This window comes from Pteropus medius, unplaced genomic scaffold (assembly GCF_902729225.1).
Source record: "Pteropus medius unplaced genomic scaffold, Ma_sr-lr_union100, whole genome shotgun sequence".
NCBI classification, from domain to species: Eukaryota; Metazoa; Chordata; class Mammalia; order Chiroptera; family Pteropodidae; genus Pteropus; species Pteropus medius.
In genome coordinates this window covers 8,642,407-8,669,086 of record NW_024347791.1, presented here as the reverse complement: position 1 = coordinate 8,669,086, position 26,680 = coordinate 8,642,407, and the positions used below count along the sequence as shown (strand labels likewise).

General features: G+C 38.9%; 1 protein-coding gene across 1 annotated transcript in view; it reads right to left on the bottom strand.

The window, feature by feature from the left end:
* GNPTAB (N-acetylglucosamine-1-phosphate transferase subunits alpha and beta) overlaps positions 1-26,680 on the bottom strand; it is a 58,963-nt gene that overhangs the window by 20,481 nt on the left and 11,802 nt on the right. Inside the window, 8 exon segments of the mRNA XM_039877967.1 lie at positions 29-328; positions 708-869; positions 7,358-7,492; positions 7,757-7,821; positions 12,561-12,766; positions 14,784-14,825; positions 15,890-16,009; positions 23,199-23,284. Coding sequence (XP_039733901.1) covers positions 29-328; positions 708-869; positions 7,358-7,492; positions 7,757-7,821; positions 12,561-12,766; positions 14,784-14,825; positions 15,890-16,009; positions 23,199-23,284 — 1,116 coding nt within the window.

Below are 26,680 nucleotides of genomic sequence, written 5' to 3'. Positions count from 1 at the left end.
GGGAGAGAGGGAGGGAGGGTTGGCTGACTGGATAAAGGGAAGGTGGAAATGGAGGCGACAGGGTGAGGGAAATGAAATTAGAAAAAAGTAAAAGAACAGTAAAAGACAAAAGAAACTACAGCCTTGTGATATATGGAAAGTCACATACCTGGTGTGTCACTATTGTCACTCGAGGATTATCAAGGTTTAGCCAGGATGGAATCTGCCCGTTGGTGACGATGAAAATATTCCGAACCCAGGGCGCATGCCTCTCAATCGATCGCAGTGAGTATCTCAGTTCTTCATTATCTTCGAAACGGCTGGCAGAAACATCTTCATCCTGCTTAGACTGAGAAAAACATTTGGTACATGACAATGTAAAAATACTCCAGGTCACACCTCCTCCTGCTGTCTCTACCCCTGCCCTGTTCTCAGGGTGCTCTGACAGACTTCTAAAGACCCAGTCTTACTTTTAAACATTATAAAAACTGCAAAAAATTCAGCACAGTTAAAACAACAACATCACAAATAAACAGCATTTCTTTAACACACTTTTTAGAAAAGGTTCTTGCATCTGTTTCTAGATCATTTCAAGTAATATTAACCAATGGCAGTGACTGGAAAATTAGAAAAGTTTCAATCAACTCAAGTCTTCTTTCTTCTAATACAGTGATTTATACATTTTCAACTCTTGATTCAGGTTTTAAAAGCATCTCTGCATTCCTTACCTGGCTGATGGCACTCAGATCCCATAATAAATACGCAGGACTTATGGTCAGTTCTTTTCCATCAATGGTCATGTTCTTCTTAGTCTGCTTATTCAGTTCTTGGAAATCTTTCGGGTTATTCAATTTCAGAAGTGCTACACTGGCCTCTGAGTACAACTGCAACTGTAAAATGATAAGAGGGTTGCCTGGAAAAACTGAGCCCTAAAGAAGAGACACCTTTAAATTCTCAGTTTGATCTTTAAACTTTAAATACATATTATACACAGTATACACCTAAATATGTATATTTAAATATTAAAAGTTTCACATATATATGAAACAGCAAGCCAATTATCACCAAAAAGAGAAAACCTAAACAGGCCAGACACTTTTCCCAAATAAATGGAACAGACCAGATATTAAAAACAAGAGAGAGTGGTAGGGGCTGTGGCAAATGGGACATCTCAGGCCCCACCTGAAAGCCACAGCCACTACTCAGTGCCACCCAGTGCTGTCGGATCTCCTGAGAGGCCAGAATCCCCGAGTCTTACATGAAATCCCCCAATTTTCAAAGTGAGCTCAAATATATTTAATTGTCATACATTTGAACAAGATACATCTGTTCCCCAGTTTGTGACCTTTGTTCTAGAATATTGCCGATCTGCTTATACTGGGGGAAAGCCCTGCAGTGCAACTTCACTGGAATTGGAATTGGTGGAGAGCAAGTCTGCTGGTGGGGGGTCCAAACGGCTTCTGTGCCGCACACCTCGGAGGGTCTTTGGCAGGGCTGCCGGAAGTGCTTCCGTAGGAAAAGCACCTTTGGGAGCAAAGCTTTTGAAGCAACTGTAAATCTAAGAGGAGCCATCATGATGAGCATCAACACATTTTACTAGCAGCCTTCCCTACCTCTATGAGTCCAAACCACCCTTGATTTGTTTATGTTCTAACCTTGTATCATACAATTTCCTATGAAAAAGGCCTTTCAGAACTGAAAAAGGCAGGAGTGAATTGAAAACCACTAATCTAGCACAGCAAAATCCTTCTGTTGAACTGGCTCTTCTAACAGAGCCCAGGGCCTCCTTCTTTCTCAATGTATAAAACAGAAGCAAACACAAATCATATGGGCTCATTCTGAGCTCTTGTATTTGCAACATGACTATACTTAGCTCATCTTTCAAAGGTTCCTGAGTTTAGGTAGGCCAAAAAACTAGAGGTTAGTTAGAATTTCTATCTTTCTCCCTTTTTATTACGTAGGCCACTAACTCTTACCACAAGTTGTGTGTGGGTGTGTGTGTGCACATGCTCGTGTGGGTGCTGTCTTCCTGACTGATTACGTTCTTTCACGTTGGCAGCACCTGGCATATCCTAAGCACTGACTGAAGGTCAGCTCTCACTGTGGTCACCATCCTGCCTAGGTGTGGGGGGCGGACGGGAGGCAGACATGCAGGGCTAATATTCTTCTATCTGGGTGCCTACAGAGTCTCTCACTACCCACCCCCAGCCTCCTCTGCCCCTTCTCTGCCTCCCACAGTGGCTCCCACAGTAGCTGTAGGGATCCCTGGAGTGCTAAAAATCAGTATCCTAGAATACAGCACTTATTAATCTAATTTAATTTAAAATTTATCAGGAAAATACCCTTATGCTTAATCTCTCCTTCCAAACTCCTTTTATTCTGGAAAACTATTTCAAAATTTCACAGACACTTTCCAAAGGTAACTATACAATGATTGGAAGAGAGATGAAAAGTAAATGGCATAAGGGAATATTTATATGTATGAAATGATTTTCTGCCACTGTTATCAACCAAGTTTTGAGTGGTGAAAAGGGTGGGGAGGAAGTATCCTGTGCTAGCCACTAGATGGCACCCCAATCCTGGAAACCTTACATTGCCGGAAGAGAGCCAGGAAGTGGTTAAGGAAAAGTGGTGGTAATAAGTGCCAAAGGCTGAGGTTCTTAGCTTGGCAACTGTGGGCAGCTGCGGGCAACTGCTTCCTCATATAGCTTCTTATTTGAAATTATAAATTTATCTAAATTCTTTAAATGATACATTTTTCAAAGAAAGAACTTCTCGACACCTACCCCCTGCAGACCCACAAGGGACATGTAGCATAACTGAGAAATAAAGCTTTGCTATTTTTAAGCCATTTACACTTCAGGATGTTTGTCACTGTAGCATTACCTGGAATAACATGATTGATAACACCCATATATGTTAGTATAAGGTAAGGGAAAAAACATGCCAGCTAATAAAACTGAAGAACAAATTAGTTCCTTCTAGCGATTCAACAACTCAAACCTACTAGTTCTTATTATATCCTGGTAGGTTTCTAAAAGTTAAATCAGTTCCACAGTTGCCTGTTTAATCTACTGAAGTGTTTTATTTTAAAATTTATTTTGGAATAAAACCAAAAGAAAGGGTGCCATGCTTTAAAAGAGAACATGCATAAGATAGTTTTAGGGAAGTCACGAAAGAAAGGGCATTAATGCAATATTACTACAATTTGCTGTGATCTTGCACATACTCTGAACAGAGGTTTGAGGGGGCCAAGAGTCCAGACAGCACAATATGCTGTTCCCACCCTGCCCACATGGTCCTTCTTGCTGAAACAAATAACCTGGGTCAGCCGTCAAGGATCCCATGCAGCCCCTCTCTCTGAAAACTTCCCCTGTGTCTCTGATCCACAGACCTTTCCTATCTTCATGTAACAACTAAAAGTCTGTACCACTACATATCCAATCTTATACTATCTTGTTTCACTATGTGAATACTTAATATGAAAAAAATACTGCTTCCAAGATTATAAATAGCTTGAGGACAAATCCATGTCCTCCACTTGTTTTGCACACCCACTTGGCAACCACTATCATTTAATTAAACCAAATGTGAGAATACACTTGAGAGCTCTGGGAAGACTTTCCGCCTGCTCTAACATATGTTAAAGAAGTGGGGGGGGACTCAAAAAACAAACAAAAAAACCCCACCATGAATGAAAATGTCTAAAAACACAGAATGATTTAGCTTGAGCTGAAAATGAAGACTAATGGACAATCTAATTTCTCAAAAGGTGAATTCTGTGTCCATCTACAGATAAGTTAGTGGTAATTAATCAGATCATAAAAGGACTCACCTCAAGGTATCTCAAACTGAAGGTCTTTAATAGAAAAGACTGTTTGATTTATAAGACTGTAGTCCACAGAAAAGTTTTTATGAACTTAAATCTATTATCTTGCAAATGAAACAACTGTCAAGTTCCACCTTTCCTGGGGAGGGTTGGGGATGGGCTTGGAAATTCCGGTTTTGCTCTAAACAGAATAAAGGCGAAGTAAAGCTGTATGAACACATCCATGGTACCAAACCTGAAGGTGACCTCTGTGGATAATGACTGCGAAACGTTTCCCTTTACATTCCAAGACATTGTATGTGGCAGGTGTGTTTAGTCGCAGCCTTTCTTCTTGCTCATTCCTTCAACAAGCCTTTCTTGAGTGTCCTCCTAAGTGCAAGGCCCCAAAATAATCACTACGCAGTACCTCTCCTGAGACTCACAGCCCATTGAGGGGTCTATGGGACAGAACCGAGCTTTAGTGGCTAGGAGGTCACAGGTCTTGGCAAAGGCCTCCTGGGGGAGCCTGGGAGAGCAAAATGGTTCAACCATTCATGTCCTGAAGTCCACTGCCTAACGGCTCTTTTCCTCGCACATGCCACAAAGCACCTCTAACGTAACACACTCCAAACTGAGCTCTGAGTTTCCTTCTCCAAAGAGCTTGCTTCTCCCAGTGAGGCTCTTGAGTTTGGTTAATGCCGTCACTTCTATCTTCTCTAGAAATATCCACTTCCCCTTTCATTTTTCCTTCCCTCTCCCCCAATAGTTAAATGAGTCACTGGGTCATGTTGAGAGTTTCTCTCAGATGTTTTTGGAACCATTTTTATCACTGGCACCACAGACAAGGCACTTGCTGAACCCGAATGTTTTGCTGGGCTATGGCAGCAGTGGCTGAACTGGTTTTCCTGCCTCCAGCCTCATCCTGTCTAATCTGGTTACCTGCTACACCTTCCCCTACTATGTTCCTTAGAAAGGGGTCTTCCTCCTCCTAAAGATGCTCCCTGCCTCCAGGCTCTTTACCTGGAGATCTTTCTCCATCTGGCCTCAAGCTACCTTCCAAATCTCAGCACCTGCAAAATCCTTTTCTGGGCTCTGGCCTCCAGGAACAGTCATCCTGGTTCTCTGCAAATACCATTAACTTATAAGCCTCTGGTCCTTTGCTCAGACTGTGTCCTCTTCTTAGAATGGTCTTTCCCACTCCCTTCTCTACTGAGAATGGCTGCTCTGTTCAGAGCCTATCTAAAATGCTTCCTATTCTGCAAAGGCTGCCTTCCTTGCCTCCAGCACACTTACAGCCAAGGTGTATTCGCAGCATGCTGCATGAACACTTATTTGGAATTAATCACGCCCAAAAATTATTTAAGTGCATTTATTCACTTTTATCCTCAGCATACTCCCTGGAACACAGCAGGCATTTAATAAATGCCACTAAATGGATTGGGAACCCAATGATAGAAAACTTCATTCTCGGGGTCCTCATAATAAAACCAGGAAGTAGAACCTAAGTAGGTCACTTGAAGAATTGGACTCGAATGCTGACATAGTCTTTCTATTCTTCCTCTTTCTCATTTTCTCCCTAGCCTCCAAAAAGTCCTAATCCCTTAAGTTGATCACAGGTATTGACATCATGAAAATGACCAGACATGAATGTTATGGATAATTAGCTTGAACCTGTGAAGAGGTGCTGGCCTCCACAAAGACAAGTCTGGGAATCTCAATTAGTCTCCAACTGGGTGAATGAACGGTGGGTGAAAGTGTGTATGTATCAACATGCATAGAACCTGCTGGTACTCCTTGTCCAACTTGGGTTACCAACCCGCCCTACCTCTACCTGCACACACCACCCCACACCACCCCAAAATAGTTCACTGACGGGTTGACCACTACTTGGATTAACATCCTTTGACAGCACACCACCATCCACCAGCAGATGCACTGGTGAGGCAGCAGGCAAAGAGACATGGGCTAGTCAAAGCTGAGTGGAGAACAGAGAAGTGTCATGAACCTCCTCCCTTTAAAAATGTAATATAGTTGAAATTATATGAATAGAATCAAGAATGTCATTCTTTCTGCATAAGGAATTTGAGCTGACAGTCAAAAGTACAGATATACATGAGTCTTTAAATCTAGAACTAATAGCTAAGAAGCCAAGAAGCCAAATAAACCTTGGCTGAAATCAGATGTTTGGAACATTCGATAATGAATGAAACCTTCATTCATTAATAGCTAGTTGAGCCATTAACATATTTAGGATTTATACTTATTAACACTCTTCACTCTTGGCCAGTCATGCCACTTGTTAAAAGTTGACTTTGGAGGCTGCCATGTGACATGCCTTTTCCTTAACATCTATCGTTTTCAGAGCCATTTGCCTGGTTAGCGTAGGGCGCAGTTTTATCTGCCCAAATCGGGATGAAAAATAACTCAGGGGAAGGAGGAATATAATGTCTATTTAAAAAAAATAACTGCAGATTAAGAAATAATTCAGCCCTATTCTAGCTGGGTACTATGATATTCCATATTTCCAGGTACCATAAAGGAAGTTGTGGAGGAACATATGAAAAAAAGAAAAAAAAAACATAAAAAAAACATGGTGAAGGCAGGAAATAAACAAGAACTGCCTAATCACAGCTCTCCCCCACCGCTATCTCCATCTCCATCCTTCCACCTGCAGATTACTCAATGACATCAACAGGGGCAGGAAGTAAGAATCAGTCAAGCTAAATATAGCAGCAGAATTCAAAGAACATTTCTTTGTAAAATCAAGAAAATGAGAGCCTAACAAATTTCTGAACCAAGAACTTTATGTCTTCCCTTTTAAGAGAAAAGACAGCCACATTTTACAATCTGGAATGTTTCTGACAGACAGCAGGCATCCTGACATAGGGTCAAAAGGAAAGTACACCCACGTGGACTGCACCCTGAATCAATCAAGCAAGTGGCTCTGAAAGCAAAAGATGTTATGGAAAAGGCGTGTCACACAGCAGCCTCCAAAGTCAACCCTAACAAATGGCATGACTGGCCAAGCGTGAAGAGTTAATAAGTATAAATCCTAAATACGTTAATGGCTCGACTAGCTATTAATGAATGAAGATTTCACATTACCAAATGTTCCAAACATCTGAAGCATAGTCCCTTTGGGTGAAGGCTCTCGATAGACACGCAGGTTGGAATCCGTGTGTACCTACTGCGTGTACGGTTTCCCCCATCTCCACCTTCCAGACTTCCGCTTCCATCAGGGCTTTTGTCTTTTTTGTCCACTGCTATATTCGCAGCAGATATAACAGCACCTGACACAGAGCAGAAGCTCACTTGTTGAACAAATGATCTGCTTCTATTTGGGAAATCAACAAAGCAAATGAGACTCTTAGAATTTTCCCCAAATTAATAGTAAGGAACGAGGATTTTCTAAGAATAAAGAGCCTTCTTCATGACAGCATATTGTGGCAGAATAGAGACGCTTTTTGCTTACGATTGTCAGCTACACTATGAACGAAATGGACCACAGGAGAAGAGTCATGAATTAAACGAGATGCGCCATACTGGTGGCTCTATTTTCTGTGTTCTTACCAGTTTTACTTTAGAAGAAAGATTTTCTGGCAATTTGGTTTTTAGTTGATTTGTTTCCTTGAATGTTGGTGGAAACCCACTCAAGAAAGCCAAATCTTGCATTAGCACTAGCCCAGGGACTTCTTTATCTGTTGTCTAAAATGAGAGGAGAAAAACACAACTCACTTTCCACATAAGAGGGGTGAAAACTTACAGCTGAGAAAACTAGTAAAGATCTATTGTATCATATAAGCTTCAGAATAGAATGTTAAGATTACTTAAATCAATATTCATTAATACTAGAAAGCTAGCCTTAGAGAAAAAATAAACACTAAAAAGCCTCTTGAAGTAAAACAGCTTTATTACTCTTACTTTTATTCTAGTCCACTCCAAAAATACACTTAATTTAAAATAACATACCAAATAGCCCCTCCAAATGGTCTGTTTGCTGTTTCCTTTAAACACTGCACCATGGGCATCTTCAACTACAATAAAAAATAAAATAAACAAGCATATTTTTAATAAATACTTAACTATGATGTCTGGCAGATCACTATACAAAGCATTTTGAGAATTGTTAAAATAGTATAATGAATGGTCTCAAAAAAAAAAAAGGGGGCCAATATAAAACAATGTAAAATCAATGTTAAATTTTGCAATACCAAGGAGATTCACGTAGGCAGCAGAGATGAGGAAATGATAAATTGACAGAAATCACAGATGTAGGAGCTAACAGAAAGGGGCTCTTAAAAGCCAGGCCAGTGGCTTTTAGATTAACAGCAGGGAGCCACTGTAGATCCTAGGGTTCTTTATGAGTCACAATGAATTCAGGTAATGCTGGATAGCGCTGATTAAGTTGGGGGATGAGGAGTGATGACACAGACCAACTGGGAGAGACTTCTAAAGAGATGGGGACAAACTGGATCAGCAAACTTGCTGCGGACATTTGGGGATCATGGGAAAGAGAAGGGAGGTTCAGAGGGCTGTAATTCTGATCTTCAAAATGGGCATGGAAAGCAGCTTCTGCAAATTACAGCCTGGCAAGATGGATATCAGTCCTGGGTAAGAGTCTCAAATGTACCATAAAAATATAGTTGGTGAGCACTGGAGAAAAGAATGCCTTCATAATACACTGTTTATCTTTAAAGGAAGCACTGAATTCTAAGGGTGTGAGTTCATTATGAATAAATTTATCAGGTACATTCCTATCTCCGTCTCTATCTGCCTCTCTCTCCCCACAATATGGTGGGTTCTACAATGATAGGTTGGAGAATTCTAATAGATGCAGTATATGTATTTGTACTATATACTATAATCTCAGCAAGGTAGCTAATAACATCTCACATCACCTTTATGGACATAATGGAGATATACAGGCTAGATCTCACGTTTGGTGGGTTATAACCAATTCTAACCGAAGAGTGTGAAATTATAAAGCCAGAATCAACCTAGAGAAAGGTTTTAAAGGTCTGCCATAGGTTCTATCTTGTTCAACAAACCATCAAGATATTGGAAGATACAGAAGGCATACTTGTGAAATGCGTGGGTTTACATGAAGCTGACAGAGAAGCTACTATCCTGGGCAACAGACTAAGGGTTCTCCAAAGTTCTTACTATTTAGAGCAATAAGTCAAATCTAACAAAATAAAATCTTCTACAAACTAAGGTTAAGATCTTTAACTTGGCACAAAAAACCAATTCACATAAGCATAATTAAAAGAGGTATGTGAACATTAGCACGTATAAGTTTTTTTTAAAAGACTTAAGAGTTTTAGTCAACACTGAGTTCGGCATGATGAGTCAATGTGCTGTGGCCATACCGATCACTGTTTTGTGCTTTTAAACAGCAGCAGAGTACTCAGAACAAGAAAGGTGATCCTCCCCGACACTGACATGTCGGGAAACCCTGTTGGGTTGACCTCCGGAATGTCCAGAATCCAACCACTTCTCGCCGCCACTCTGATCCAAGCCGCCTTCCCTCTTGCCCGAATTATTACACCTTTTGCCCCTCCTTAGTCTATTCCCACCACACAGCCAGAATGATCCTTTTGGAACAAAAGTCAAATCACATTACCACCCTACTCAAAACCCTCCAATGATTCCTTATCGCACTCCGAGTTAAAGCCAAAAGTCCTTGTCATAGCCTACATGACAAGGACTTTTGGCTTTACAGGGTCTACATCATTTGGTCCCGTTATTTCTCCAGGCTCCTCTCCTGTTCCTTCTCTTCCAGCCACATTGGCCTCCCTGCTCTTCTTCAAACATGGCAGACACACTCCTGCCTCCGAAGCTCTGCACCGGCTCTTCCACTATGTGATTCACTCCTTCCCCGTATATCCATGTTGCTGGCTCTCTCGCCTTCTTCAAGTTTTTGCTCAAAAATCACCTTCTCAGTGAGCCTACACCTATCATCCAATTTCCCCTGCTCAATTTTTCTCTATAGCATTTATCTTCTACAAACTGTATGATTTACTTGTATATTTATTGTCTGTCTCCTTCTGCCAAGATATAAACTCAATGAGGGCAGAGATTTTTTTTCCATCTTCAGCACTGAGAACAGTACCTAGCACATAGTATGTACTTTAAATACTTGCTGAATGAATAGTCAATTTGCAGATTGAACCACACTGAAATAGAATGATCAATTTCAGCTGACACACTTTAAAAATAGTGGAAACTAAAGTTCCTTTTGAAAAGTGCAAACTAGGATGCAGGCAGACAAGCTCCTAGGACACAGCTAAAAGAACAGGAATGAAAAGAAATCTCACGTGGAAAAGGGATTACATTAGTTCTGTAGGATCCCAAGGGGTACAGATTTAACCAGTGTAAGAAAGCTGTAAGGAAACATTTTGAAATTGTAAAGGTCGATGCAGTCCAGAGGTAAAATGAATTGTCATGGGAGGAAATTCATTTCCTGTACATCAAAAGGGATAAGCCTGACTGGAAAACCTGCTTTGCTGAGGAGACCCAGGTCAGGGCCATAGGGCTGGCTTGTGTGACTGTTGAAGTACTGCCTAATCGGTGGAGTCTAAGATAAGTGTAGTGGTAGGCTAATCAGAAGAGGGGCAGAAGGAAAAAAAAAGTCAACAGATCTTGATGATGAACTAGAGAGAGGTTAAATGAGATAAATGAAACAAATTTTTAATCTAAATCAAGGGTTGGCAGTCCATGGCCAAATTCTAGCCGCTGCCTGTTTCTGTATGATCCCAGACTAAAAAAAGTTTTTACATTTTAAAAAGGTTAAATGTTAAATTCTTATATAAAAACCTACATAACACCTGCCATTTTACCTCTTGGCCACAAAACCTAAAGTATTTACTATCTGGTCCTTTAAGAAAGGCGTTGGCAATTCCTGATCTAGATAACTGAAGATAAGAAAGAGTGAGTCTGTGGCCCACTAGAAATATAAGCTCCATGAAGGCAGGAGTGTGTTTTTTTTATTGTTGTTCTCTGCTGTTTCTCTGTTACCTAGAACAACAATCAACTCAGAGCATGGCTCAATAATTTTCACTATATGAATGAATAGGATAAGTAGAACTGTCAAATGGAAACCCAAGAGGGAATTCAAAAACAATGTTTAGAATACTATAGTTTGATAGATTTTACTTATATTAAAATTTACAATCTATTACATCTTTGCTATGTTATAAAATCAGTAGAGGAACACTCAAGATTCCCTCCATAGACGTTACAACTAAGTTATAATTATTAACATGTCACTTTTTTTCTCTTCCGATGAAATGTACCTTAATTTAAGGAAACCTTAATGTAACAAATAAAGCTAAATTTAGCCAAACAATATATCAGATAACTTGTTATAACTTGTCGAAGATTATCCCTTTACTTCTCCTATATATTTAAAGTATAACTTAAATAGAAAAACATAAGTTATTTATACTAAATAGTCCAGGACAGATCTATAGTGTGAAGGGGGTGATATCTATACTTGGAAAGGTTACGATTTACTTTCAAATTACAAATAATTTGTTAAGAACCAAGAAGTGAGTACTATGGTAGATACTGCTCAGGATACAAACTGTTGAGGGCTGAAGCTTCTGCTCAATAAAGAAATTAGATGAGAACTCTGTAGACTGCTTGTGCAATCAAAAACTAAGTTGTGAATTAAGTCACAAGTACTATAAGAATTTGGAAAAGTAAAAATACAATCATTGTGAATGTACTAGTCCAGGATCTTCATGGAGGAGACAGAATTTGAGATGGGTCGGGAAAGAACAGGAGATGAGCTAGGAGAGAAAGAGGAAAAGGAGAGGCAGCAGCATACATGTGTGAAAACACTGACATCTCTGAGGGAATGCCAGGAGGGCAAGGATGTGAGGATCAATGGGCAAAATCAAAGCAATTAGAGCGGAATCCTAAACACCAGGAAAAGGAGTTTGTATCTGTGAACTGATAAAACAGGGTTTTCCAATTTTTACAGTTATGTGCTGGACAGATTGGAGAAGAACTTTACAGAGCAGCTAGGTGTCTGTGACTGGAGTCTATTGAAGGAATTGTCTAGTGTAAAAAGAAATGAGGTGAGTAGGGTAAGACTCTATGAATCATCCACAAAAAAAAAAAGCAAGTAATAGGATGAGGTTAATTATTAGTTGTTGGAGGTAAAAAGAAAAAAAGAGTCAAAGATTTAAGCAGAAGGTACCACATTACAAATGTTAAAACACACAGAGCCCTCAAGTAGAGAGGTTTGGTGCAGAGAAACGATGAGAGACCAGAGGCTAAGGAGGTACAGGCATGGGGCTCGCGGCTCAGGGGCCAAGTTGGAGGAGGGGATCTCTCAGGATGAGGGTGCGGTTTTATGGAAGGAATTACAATTTTAATTCTATTATTTGGCTAAATCAACTGTATAACCAGATGTTTCAATGTTTCAAGTATGTTCTGTCCAAACTGCAGAAAATAACACTGGTGAGGAGTTACATGGTTTAAAAAAAAAATTTTAAAAAAACCTTCCAGAACAAATAAGAGCAAGACAGCAAGGTATATATGGGAGTACCAGGTTTAAGGCCCTGACTCAAGCATGGAAAGCATGTGTATTACACATGTACCTCTGAGGTTAGGGCTGAGATACAATGTCAGCTCCTTTGTTCTCTTTTTATTTCTTTGAAACTGAATTTCTTTAAAATTGAATCGTTTCTGCTCCATTCGTAATTTTGTTACTCAAACATCCAATGATAACATGATTTTCAAATACCCCACAAGAAGATCTTACCATTCTTGGTACTGTCGAAAACAACTACTGAAACATTAGTAGAAGGGTTTTTTGGTTTTGCAACATTGAATATGTCGCTAGCAGAATGAAAAGAAGGATAAAGAGATGGCAGGTCCTTCAGTGTGATGTTGGTCGGCAGGGCTGGGTCCAGGACAAGCATTGGCACCTTAATGCAGTGTGTCAGCAAACATTCCAACTGCTTCTCACTGGAAAGAAACACCAATACGCTCACAACTGCATTCTTGAAAAGTTAATCAACACTAAGAAGCTTGTTGGTACTACTAAATTTTCCAGATGTTTTCTACATCCTATAAAAAATCATGATATTTTAATAAACAAAAAATTTTATCTCAAGAATATAAAAATTTAGTAAGTTAGCAAGTATGATATGTAAAATTATTAAACAAGTACAAATTTAAAGAGAGCTTCCAAATTTCTATTAACAAGATTGCCTCCAAAATTTACTAACTCAAAGTTGCACCAAAAACTAAATAAGCATTTCATTACTATCATTTTAAAGGTTAATCATAACTCCAGTGAAGCCCATTAGGCTGATCAGGAAGTAGATAAATTCTGGTTGACAGAGCGTCATCATACCAGATACAATTTACCAATTCCAATTAGAATGCAATTTAATACATTGGATATGACATCGCACTGATGCAAACAAAAGCAAATGTGACAAGGTTCTAAGATGATTTTCTATAAAGTATTTCGATCTACACATAATACCTAGAATAAAAATATTACCTAAGTAAATAAATGGGCAAAGAACATGGCTAGAGAATTCACAAAGTGGGAGCTATGACAGGCTGAACAACATATAAAATGGACCGACCTTATTAATAATCAAAGAACTGCAAAAGAAAACAATGAGGGGGTCACCTTTTGTTTACTAAATTAACACTCTCAATAAATGATGACTCAATGTTAGTGCAAGTACAGTAAACATATTCTCAAAAACTGGTGTCACTCTTAATGGGTGTTTGCCATTTCCTCTTGGGAAAAGCAATTGGGTAATACATACATATAGTATAAAAACATACATATGCTTCTTCCTCAGTAGTTTACTTCCATGAATCTAGTCCAAGTAGGAGAAGAGAAACAAACAGGAAAAACAAACGAACTCATACAAAGAAAATGTCACAGATCCAAATAAAATACGACAAAGTATTGACAATAATGAAAATACAAGTGCCCAACATTTAGTAAATTATAGTACAGCTACTTTGTGGACTATCATACTACTATTAAAATTGAAAAGTGAGAAGCATAAAGATAATTTATCAACCAAGAAATGTGTATATTGATTTAAAATTTTAAGAACAGAATAGGATACAAAATTGCACATGGATTATAACTATAAAAACATGCATGAAAAAGGAATAATAAAATGATCATAGTTGTTGAATGAGGACCATAATTCTGTTTGTTCTTTTCACTTTCCTCTCAACTCTTCTGTAACGTTGCACCATTACTTTAATCAATTTAAAAGCCATTTAAAAGTAACAAAATTAATGGTAGTATATGTCAATAATTACACATAATTAACATAAAGAGATGATTCAAAAGGTACTTCTGAATCTCTAAATTCCTCAGGATCGTTTCTAGGAGGAACTCTTCTGATTTAAGTCTAATGGTTAAGTAGAGAAAGTAGTAGTTAAGAGACTTCCACTTCTCAGTGAAACGGTCTTGTTTTAAGAACTTATCAGAGTCAGATCAAGATAGGTATATCTGATTCCTGCCATCGGGCTAAATTCTCTATCCAAGTCTTCAAATATATGACATACAACTTTGACAGCTTTTAAATATAAGAAAATACATATTGAACATATAATTAAATAATGGATATAAATTCTATAATTAAAAACACTGGGTGTAAGTTAAGAGTTTAAATGATCCAAGAGAACAGTACACTAAGACAGATTAATAAGAATGATAGAGGAAAAACAACCTTTCTAACGCTTCCAAGAAATGATAAAGCTTTGATTAGCTACAACCCAAACCACCAGAGTTCTCAATCAATTATGCCTTTGGCACTGCAAAATTTCCCATCTAATGGATGCACTTAATTTGGGGGTCAAAAACTAGCCAAAGAGGAATTGAACAGGAGAAACAGAGTAAATACAAAATACTGTGTTTCCAACGAAAACAAGTGAGAACCCAGAAGTTTCACTTCGATCCTTCAATTTTTATTCCTGAGAGGAAAATTAAACTTCTTACCTCTTCTTAGTTGGTTCTGTTGTGTTCTTCCCAAGGATTTCTCTAATAAAAGCAAATATATTTCGTTACATATGCATGAACTAGTGCTGGCCCTAAACATGAATAAGAGATGACTTACGACACTGATTTTCTTGGTTACTCCACTGGAACTAACTAGTCGGTTAGGAAGTAGTACAATGCTTATAACACTTAACGGGCATAATAAATTATATGTTTCAATGAAATGTGATCAACAAATATTATCATGCACCTCCCATAGTAACCAAGTCAGTTGACTTAAAATATAAGCTTTTATGTTTTACTAGGGAAACGTGGTACCGGGCTGTCAAGGTCATTTTCACAAAGGGAAGGTCTTATATTCTCTAACATGGAAGGAAACCATTTGTTGCAGAATAACATGGCCAACAACCCACGACTGGGGGGGCAAACATAACAGTCACAAAGAAGTGAGCAGGGAAATTCTCTGCAAATACTCCCAAGGATTCGCAGGGGAAGTTTACACAGCCAGGACCCTAGCTCTGAAAGCTCACCAGAAGCCCACTGTACTTTTCTCAGATAAAGTAAATAAAATGATCGAAATTCTACATTAAGAAAAAAATTTACTGAAGTTTCCACAGTGTACTATTTGATATTAAAAGGATTTAGTAAAGGGAATATACTTTTTACTGCCTTTATCAAATGGAAAAAATAATTTCAGTCTGTCAGCCTGTTTTATTTTTCAAGAGAATAAGCCATCTTACTATACAGCTATTTTGCATAATGAAATCTTACTTCTAGAAGCTATCACATGTGGGACTCAGACTGAGCTGGAAGACTAGAGCTCCTTGGGAGGCTCCTCCACCTTTAGGCCCCTCAAGACCAAGGAAGGCATCACTGGAGTGCCACTGGTCTAAAATGGCCACCTACCAAAGTGAGGCCAGGATCTTGCCAAAGTGGCCGAGTCCTCTTTCGGTACCCAGAAACAAGGGTCAGATGCATGGCTGCCAAGATCTGGTAATGCCATGAGTTTGAGGTGCAGATTTTTGTTTGGATAGCATTGTGATAGCATCCTTCTGAACTGTACGGTAGAGCTTTTTGTGTTCTTCTTTTTAAAGTATCAGTTTTACCTCATTGCTTTCTGCTCCTCTTCCATCTGTTCTCTGACTTGCTGTAGTTCCTTCAGTAGTTCAAGATCTGTGCCATTCACCCAGGTGTAAACCACGTCAATCGGCATGGGAAGACAGAGCCTAGGGTAAAGCAAGTCCTCCAGCTCAGATGCATTTTTCCAATATATTTGGGAATAAGCGTAAAACAGGGTTTAAACTTAGAGGTTACGCAAAAAAAAAACAGTGAAAAGGTAATCCCACCACATTTAAGACCGTGGAGATCTTAGAAGCTCACTTTAAACTGATAAGTTCTCAGTTTTGTAAAAATGAGACTGGGATACAAATGCAGCCAAACATGGGAAAAAATATTGGAAGCTCAAATAAAATTATTTTTAAAAAGTTAGCAAGCAGTCCACAACAAAGATCTAGCCCTATTTAATGTGGTGGCCTTCCTGTTCTCTGCTGTCCCCAAGTCCGACCCCTCCTGATCCTCCTGGTCCTGCTCTTTTTTTTCATAGCGCTTATCACCTGACACATTAAATAATTAACTTGTTATGTACTGGTAATTATGTGTTCCTCCCCTAGAATGTAAGCTCTAAGAAGACAGAAAACTTCCATTTGTTCCCTGAAGCACCCAACAAATTAGAAGAGTGCCTGGCACATGGGAGCTCAGTATTTGCTGAGTGAGTCAGTGGTTTCTATGACACACTAGCACAGAACTTCCCGAGCCTGCTTGATTTTTCCCTTGCTATCCTTAAAATAAGGGGTCGGGCAGGCTTTTAATTAAGTATCCTGTCTGAGCCTAATCTTAGTGTTTTTTTTTCAGGTTTTACCTCTTTCATCGACTTACAAAATCCCACCCCACCTTTCAGGGCTCCGTACCCATCCACGACACAGGAGCTCACAGTGACACAGAACACATACACACTGTGCATGGTTCTGTTTGAAATTGGGTCTATTCTTAGAAATGGTACAGTTTTTTGTTTGTGTTTTTTTCTTTAGGCCAAAGACCGAAGCTTTCCCTCCTTTGGTCTTCCTCACAGGCCAAGCAGAGGGCACTAGGAAGGGCTCCAAAGTGTAACCAAAAGATCACATCTTTGCTTTTGGCTGCAGTCATCTCACTCAGTGCAGGGTTAATTATCACATGGGAAAATAAATGTGGTTTGGTGGATAAATCTTTCCGATTATGGAAGGAAAATTATAAATAGTAGAAGTGACAACCACTTCTAGCTTAAGAGAAGCAGGTGAGATGTGGGAGGAGAGTTTACTCATTCACTGAATAAGTATTTTATGGGCACTTTGTGTGAGGCAGTGTTCTAGACGCTGGGGACTCAGCAGGAAATAAAATAAAACTGAAATCTGTGCCTTCATAGAGCTTACATTCTAGAAAGGTAAAGGCAGGAAATAAACCAAATAAAGTCAAATGATGTTCAGTGTTCTTATGGAGAAAATAAAGCAGGGGATATGAAGTATGCCTATGGTGGAGGTCAGTGTTAAGTAGGGAAATTAGCAATGGCCTCACTGGAAAGTAGCATTTCAGCAAAGATGTGAAGGAAGTGAGGAGGCAAGCCACGTGGGTAACTTGGGGAAGAATGGTCCAAAGAACGGGAACACCCTATGCAAATGCCCTGATGCAGACACCCATATGGCACAGTCAAGGAACTGAAGCTGGTGTGGCAGAGATAACGGGAGCAAAGGGAAGAGCACAGGAGAGGTGGGGTTAACGAGGTAACAGGGGACCCAGAGCTTCATGGGGAAAATGAAGAATCACCTCATAATCAGGCATCTGTGATCACTGAGCATCTACCAACCCTCCTGTCAAGATTCACCACTGCCTGCAAAATATAACCTAAACTCCTTCATAATCTACACCTCATGTTCTAGACACTCCAATTGTATACCCTTACCCAAACAGGGTAAGAACGTATAGGCTTTTGTGCCTTTGAACATGCTTCCCTCTGCCTGCAATATCCTTTCTTTCATGCTCCTGTCAACAATGTCCTCCTTCCCCAATGACCCCTTCCCTCACTTCTCCCAAAGAGAACGTACTGCTTAACATGCAGCTTCTACTGTGCTTTGTATTCTAAGGAAGTCTTGGCACACTGTGCTGGACTCCTTTTTTACGCATGTCTATCTTCCAGAGATAGGAGTATCGCTGAGGCAGAAATGTTATCATGCATTCTGTTATCATGCCCTGCTTCATGAATTATTTCTTCTCTTTCCTTTATCTTCGGGCGCTCTCTCCCTACAGTAACAGTGTGCAAAAGCATCCTCATCTAGGTTTTTTCTGCACTTACCTATATTGATGGTTCTCAAATGTTAGCAGGTATCAGAATCACATGTAGGACTTGTAAAAGATTGCTGGGCTCCATCCCCAGAATTTGATTCATTAGGTCTGGACTAGGACCCCAGGATTTGCTTTTCTAACAAGTTCCCAGGTAATGCCTATGCTGCTGGTCAAAAAATTCACTTTGAGAGCTGTTCATTTATATGTAGGTTATAATTCACATTTTCAAGTTAAAAAACAAAAGCCTCCCCCAGTAAAATGCCAGTTCTATGTGGGGTCTATAAGTTTCTCCTATCTACCACATGCCTAGGAATAGTGCCTAGTCCATGAGTGGGGTTTAATATGTACTTGTTGGCTAAATAAACCATTAGTTCACTCCTTTGACATACACACTGGTCTTTTCCATTAAAAAAAAAAAAAAAAGACGTTACCCTCATGTAAATTACCCAAGATCATTTCACTCCCAACTTCTCAGGGGGTCTATGCTTAGACTGAAAACTGATTTGAAAAAACTGCTTAAGTGACATATTTTTAAAAGGTTAAAAAAAGAATTTCACATTCCAAAACTTCTGCTATTAAAGATTTTTAAATAGAATCAAGAGATATCCATACATATTCAGCTGAGGAAAACAATGTAAGTATATAATGCATTTATGTACTGGTTCTTCTAATAAGGCTGTATTACATGACTGATCTAATTCTCTGGTATTAAACTAACAACCCTAAGGAAATCATGTGATGTGTGACCTGCTCCAGGTCAGTGAGTCAGTTGTTTTTCTAAGATCATGGTCACAGTAAGTTGGAGTCTTTTGTTCTAACCACGAGACCACTATCTTAGTTCCCAAATGAGATGGAAGCTTTTATCACAGAATCAAAGACTATATAAGTCACCTATGACTCAGAACCAAAGCTGTGGTGACAGTGATACAACTTTTCATCAGTTTGGCTTAAATGAATGTAAAGGCACTTAATAGTCTCTTGGTTCTATGTTCTATAAAGTAGGTAAGAAAACTTAGAACTTAAATAGTATCTTAGAATGAAAGAGTTGGAAGAGAGATTTTATCTTAATAATGCCCCACGATTAGCAGCAGTAGGTAATTGACAATAGTGACATGATTTTTTTTTTCACTCAGAGCAAACAACACTAAAAAGAAAAACTAGCAAAACAATGAAAACTTCCTATAAACATTATGGTGTTTTAAAATACATCAGAACATGTGGTATGTTATGTATGATTCATTTACTTGTCATTGTCAAAATTAGGCAATTCTGAAATATCCCTGCATAAAAATTAAACTACATTTTAATGCAAGCTTAATTTTAGAAGGAGAAATATTTAACACACAGTTTAGTGGTTACTAGAGGGAAAAGGGGGAAAGGGGAAGGTAGACAAAGGTAAATGGAGTCAAAATATGGTGACAGATCTGACTGGGTGGTGAACACAAAATGCAATATACAGATGATGTATTATTGAATTGTACACTTGAAACCTACATAATTTTATTAACCAATGTCACCCCCTAAAAATTTAATTTTATAAAATTCTTCAAAAAGAGAACAAGAGTATTTGATTAAAACTGCAGACCTCAATATCTAGATTTTCTAAGCTAGATTTCCTTCTAATTTTCAAAGCCCTTTAAGGCAGGGATTTATACAACTGCACTATTAGCACCTAGCACAGCATAAGGCACAGTAGGTTGAGCAGATACTCAATAAATATCTGAATAAAAAAAAAAATAACCCATTTTGAGTTTTTCTTTTTTAGAAAAAGTATTATTAAAGTGAAGATTGGAAAAGTAGGAAAATTGTATTTCATTAGGAATCTGATGGTGTAACAGTTCTCAAAGTGTGGTCACCAGATCAGCAGCCTGAGTATCACCAGGGAACTTGTTAGAAATGAAAATTCTCTGAGTCCCTCCGAAACCTACAGACTAAGAAATTCTGGGAGTAGGGAGAAACTTTATTTTCTCAAGCCTTCCATGGGATCCTGGTTCACACTGAAGTTTGAGAACTGCTATGGTAAGGAAATGGTTCCCAAACTTTTCAGTCTCCAGACCTTCCACACTCTTAAAAATTATTGAAGACCCCAAAAAGCTTTGGTTTATAGGTTATAACTATCCACATTTGCCATATTTGAAAATAAAAGACCTTTTAAAAACACTAATTCATTTAAAAATAATAATAAAGCCCTTCACATGTTAACTATTTATATGAATAACTTTTTTAATGAAAACAATATTTTTCAAAATAAAAAAATTTAGTGAGAAGCACTGTTTTACCTTTCTGCTATTTCATCTCTTTAATGACTTAGCAGAAAAAAACAAGCACCTCAAATCTCCTGTATTCAGTCTGTTCCCTTATGTTGTTTTGGTTGAAGTAAATGGAAAAACAAAAAACAAAAAACAAACAAACAAAAAAAACAGGCTCACAGATATGTAATTGGAAAGAGGAGTATTTTAATAGCCTTTTCAGATAATAATGGATATTCTTCTTTGATACCACACCAAAACAAGTGGTAGTTTCCTAAAAATTAGTTGCAATGTAGAATCAGAAACGACATTACTGAACTTTTGTGCTTTTACATTAAAATCCGTTGGTCTTTCTTGCACGTTGAATGGCTTTTACCCATGCAAGATTCTGTAACATAAATGTATTGCTTATCTGGAAAATAAGTTATGCGACTTGAGTTATGCAGCTCTGCCAAATGGTGACACTTTTCCTCAATGCTCTCATACTATATTGATGAATATGATTTTCTAGATGAAATCATATCTACACAAATCTAATCAGAGAAGTGTTTTTTGATAGTGTGAAGCTGTTAAGCTCACGGTGGTGGAAACAAGTTTTCTAAAATTCTAATTTTCACTTGAGAGCTCAAGTTTTATCATTGGCAACAAATACTGTTATTTGTTCTCCTTCAAGAGACAGGACTGCTTTGTTCACTGTCAAGAAAATACCTGCCAAATAACCAAGCCTAAGTAACCATACTTGAATCTGTCCTTTCAAGTTATAACAATGGTGTTCCGTGAAACAGAAGAGCCAGCTAGTTCAGGTTATAACTCAAATAATCACACAAGGCTTTTTCCTCAAGACCATCACCAAGCAGTCAGGTGTTTTATGTGTGCTTCTTATTTCATTACAAAGACATAAAAAAAAAAAATGTTTACTCAAAGGGTCAAGATATAATTAAAGCAATAATTTTTGCTGCTTTATCATGAACTTTTAAAAGTGAAACTAGCTTTTTTCTTCTCCCTGCAAAAATGTGGTGGTGAAGAAGACAATGACTCACGCTCAGGTGTGGCAATTTTACCCACCACTGCTTTTACACTATCAATGCAAATGTCAATGCACTAAAAAAGGCTAATAACACCTTGGTATTGTAATAAAAAAGTTTTGATTTCACAGTCCCCCAGAGTCTTCAAGACTGCTGTTTTCAGAGCTCCTAAGAGAGAGATCTAGAGTTTCCCTACTTTGCTAATTATTTGCTTGTAAGCTATCACCCATTCTAGATGATGAAATCCTTTATAGCAGATAGTAATATCTCAGGGTCTAAAATAGAGTAAAACTCAAAGATCCCATCTTTGCTGAAGGAGCAAATTCAGGGATGACATTCACACATAGGGTGCCTTAAGGACCAAAGCAAAGAGTAAAGCTTTAGGTCAATTCAAGAAATCCCATAACCCTTCTTCACTGAGATGGTCAGGACTATAATAATAAGTACATCTAATTAACACAGTTATTTTTAAAACTACTCACTTGATAGAAATCACATAAGCACTCATAACAAGTGAACAGAGGGACAAGAAAGTGCTTCTAAGCGGGGGACAAGGGCTCTAGAAGAGTTGGTGATATAGGTTCTCAAAAAACTGTCAAGGTGTGTCAATTGACACCTATTATTACTTATTGTTTCATTAGGTTTTCTGGTTCAGTGAGAGTAGAGGGAAAAATTTATGGGACTTCTCCTCAGGGAAAAATGACAGTAAAAGTCTCCATGTATGGCCTGACATTTAAACCAAGGTCTTTTGCGAGGTTAAGTACCTTACTTGCTACTCCATGTTCGTATTGGTCTTCTCTTGCTCCTTGCCCTGTAGTGACTGGCTGTGAGCCATTACAATGAAAAGGAGAATCAACAGATACTGTATAAAGCGAATAAATCAAAAAAGAGAAAACTTTGTTTATTTTTTAAAGTTAGAATGATGATCACCAGAGGAATCCAAAACAAAAATCCATTAAGTGGTTCCTCTGGGTGAGGGGAAATTCTGAATGGAACAGAAAGAGAGAATTTACTTTTCATTTTTCTGAAATGCTTGAACTATTTTCACCACATATATTGCTTTTATAATATAAAAGAATATAAGGAATAGTTTTATAGACAAAAACTGAAAAGAGCCTGTGTGATTCATTTTAGCTGCAAGAAGAGAAAGAAGATGCTAGAAAGACGGCTTCTGTTCCGAGGTCTGTCTTGTGAGAGAAGAAAACTCTCCAAGGAAAAGAAGGGTTGACGGCAGCATTCGAAATGGCTACACCAAGAAGCTTGGCTTTAAGGAGCAAAAGACACAACCTGTGAAGTTGTTTGTTCCTTCCTACAGCAAGGCAGCAAGATGTGGTGACCACAGGGACAGGTGAGGGTCCAGGACTGGTGGCGATCATAGGAATAGCCCTGGTTAACAGAGTGATGTCAACCGAAGAATACTGGCCAGGGCTCCAAAGTGGCTGCAGAGTAAGCCGCCCAGTTTCCTCATTCTACAGGGGGATGGAATGAAATTTACTTCACAGAACTGGGGCAAAGATAAAATGAGACCATGTAACTTAGAGTACTCGATAAAGTGCAAGGCAGGATTACTCTTTGAGAGTCAGATTTTCCATCTGTAAAACTTGAAGATGGACTACAAGGTTCCCTTAGATGGGAGGAGTCTTGAACGACTTAAACCACATCTACAACTTGGAAAGCTCCCTTCAACTGCTATATTTAAAGCCTGGGTGATTTCATGACTCATCATTTAAGTCCAAATAAATTCCTCTCCAAAACTGATCTCTTCTCACCGATTTTGAAAGGACTTTCCAGCAATATTGTCTCTGTAGGAATCAAACAAAACATGGTATTGATCCCGGCTCCATTCCAGAACCACCTAGGGGAAAAAAAAGAAAAAAATAATGTTTCATTTGCATCAAATACTAAGAATAATATTTCATTTTAATTTCATTAAGAATTGTTAAAGGAACAAGTAAAACAATCAAAATTCATCTACTCAGTGCTTGTCATCTATCAGACACTGTACCCAATCCAGATGAATAAGCTACAATATAAGGACAGTTATACAGATAGATAACTGGCCTGTGGAAGGGGGAGTGGAATCAAAGAGATTTAAAAGGATGCCATATGAGAACTAGGTATTAGAGAATGAGTTCGCCACGTAGGAGAAAGGGACCGTGCCAGAAGAGCATGTTCAAAAGTTAAGAACCAGCAAAAACAAGCTGTTTGAGGGCGGCCGTGCAGTTGGCCTTGGATGCAGCACAGTAACAGCATAGAAATGCCGCTGGGAGAGGAGGATGGGCCCTGACTGGGATGTGCCTTCCATGCCATGGGAAGCGGAGGTACTGAAGAATTTTAAGGCAGCTACACGATCCATCCAAAACTTGAGAAAGACTCTCCTCGCAGCACAGAACACAAGCTAAAGCAGAAGAGACTGACAAGATATGGGGGATGATGACTACCTTACTATCTACGAGGTTTCAGCTGATGACCTTGCTAAGTATTTCAGGAGAAAACACAGGGGTTTAGATAGGGGTCCCCTCATGTCTGCATCCCAGATCTATAAACCTACCCACACATATGCCCCATTTACTTTTTCACTCCCTTTACCATAGAGGAAGGGTCCCTCCTTCTTGCAAACGTCCCATCTCTGGCCATTTACTCTGGATTGTATCAACTCATCTTCTCAAGACTCTGCCTCTTTTCTCTCTTCCTCTCAATAGGATCGTTCCCATCGGCATACAAACATATTCCAGCATCTCAGAAAAATGTTCACTTCACACCTTGCTCCAGCTAGTCCCTCTACTCTAAATTCTGTCTCTTAGGGCAAATATCTTTAGAGAGTCATCTCCCACTCTTCAATTCGCCCTTCAGCCCACTCCAGTATTACTTCTCTCTCACCACTTTTGTGGCTTAACAAGGCCACCAGGTCAAATTCAGTGACATTTTCCTGATCTTTATCTTACTCAACTGGTGGTGGTTGCCCAGTTCCTCCTTACTGAATCACTCTCTTGGTTTTCTCTCATCACTCTGGTGAATCCTTTTCGATCTTCTTTTCATCCTCTTCTCTCTGACCTTTAAATTTGTCCTTTCATTCTCTTCCTCTTCCTGGAATGCCCGCCTTCCTGCCAAGGCTCCTTCCAGCTTCCCATTCCACCAACCCTAAGATGTAGCCCTGCTACACTGAGATGGCTGTGGGAAATTCCAGTCATTTAGGTTTCATTCTAGCCAGCAGAAAGAAGAGAAGGTGAAAGACATGCTCCTCCTTTAAGGAGGCTTCTTGGAAGCTGCCCTTGTTTTCATTAGCCAGAAGGTAGTCACATGACAACATCTGGTTGACCTAGGGCTCAGCTACAATTGCTCACTTCTTTTCATGGCATTTAGGTTTTTCAAGACCTGGCCTCTGCCTACCTGTACCACCTCCCTTCACTCGTGTACTTCATAAACATCACAAATTCAACTAATAATTCTCTCACTCAATGTAGTGATTTAAAAACAACTGATTTAAAATGTATCAATTTAAAAACTGAGGGTCTAATGTGCCTTGTACTAGGCTTACAAAGAGAAATGAGCTAAGTTCCCTGACTTTAAGGAACTACAGCCAATTATCATTAGTAGAGGTTTACTGATGGCTATAGCACGAACATCAAACCTTCCCTAGGAAGACACCAAAAAGACTTTCCTGAAGAAGCAGGAATTTGAAGGAACACTGAACTCTCCCTAGGAAGACACCAAAAAGACTTTCCTGAAGAAACAGGAATTTGAAGGAACACTGACTCTCCCTAGGAAGACACCAAAAAGACTTTCCTGAAGAAGGAGTGTTGGCAGATTCTTAAAAGATAAACAGGAGTCTGTCAGCAGTTCAGCTGGAGAACGGGGTGTGTCAGAGAGTTTGCTACTAGAATGGATATGGGGGTGAGGAAAGGAAGAGAATCAAGAATGATCGCTAGGTTTTCAGTGTATCTAATATGAGTGACTGAAGAGACAGTGGGACCACCTAATGACATAGAAGGAACAGGTGTAGTGGGAATGAAAGCTGGTGGGATTCAAGGGTCCCATTTTAGTTATGGTACATTTGAGGTTATACATGTATATGACTGGCCTCTCCACTGGACCACAAATTCCTAGAGGAAGGGGAATGAGCTCTACCTTTAATAACAGACATAGCATCAAACCCAATACAGGCACACAGCCATCACCTTTACTAAATATATATTATCATTTTTAATAATATAACTGTATCAATTAGTATCAACTTACTGAGCTCAAATAGAAGTGATTCTCCATCAATATCCCTGTACTCAGAAGGTGGGGAGGAACATAAAAAAACATACTTCACAAATGGCTGAGAAATGCTGACATGCTACGTGTTGACACAACGTGTCTTCCTTCGTCAGATAAAACAATCTCACCATCTCCAAACCACTCTGGTATATGAGAAAGAACAACAATAGCAAGAGACCCTTATCTAACACAACAGAAACATTCCTACTCATCCAGAATTCTGCACACTTAGCTCTCAGGGGAGGTAGCTGGGTTGTAACTCAGAGGACGCAGGTTTTCACCTCTACTCTATCACTTTTATGCGAGATCTTGGGCAAGTTATTTAGTCTCAGTTCTGAGTAATGAAAGGGGTCTGAACAAATCATCTCTGAAATCCCTTCCAGTCCTAAAAGTATAGGACTAAAAGAGGTGTAGAGTTGTGTGGATGACACTGTGTAAATGGTGCAGTTTCTTTTCTGGGCCCACCTGTAAACTCCATTAGGACATCAAGTCTCTTCCTATCTTCAGCCTCCTCTGGGTCTCTTGTCCCTGGTCCTAACCCCATCAACATTTAAACTTGATTCTCTTACATCATAACCATTTCCCTTTCCTGCTTACATCAACTGTCTACTAGACCCTGTTATGGAAATCTTGCCAAATTCTTTTTTTTTTTTTAAGTGAATTAGTAATGTGCTATGTGAGGGATCAAAAAAGGAGGCCTGTAAATCAAATAACATTCATCTAAGAGTTAATGTCAGATCATTTTCTTAATACTACCCAGGATGGAAAACGGCAGAAATTTGAATGGACAATTATCAAATTACTTATTCTGGGGTAAGCCATAAAAATATAACTTACTTCCAAATGACAAAGAAACCAAAAAACACATAAACTCATAATTAGATCTATTTTCAGCCATTCTTAGCAATAAACAAAAGATCAGTGGAGAAGTTAGAGAAACACTTATAAAGTCAAGCCTCTTCTTCCACAAAGCCTTTCCATATTCTTC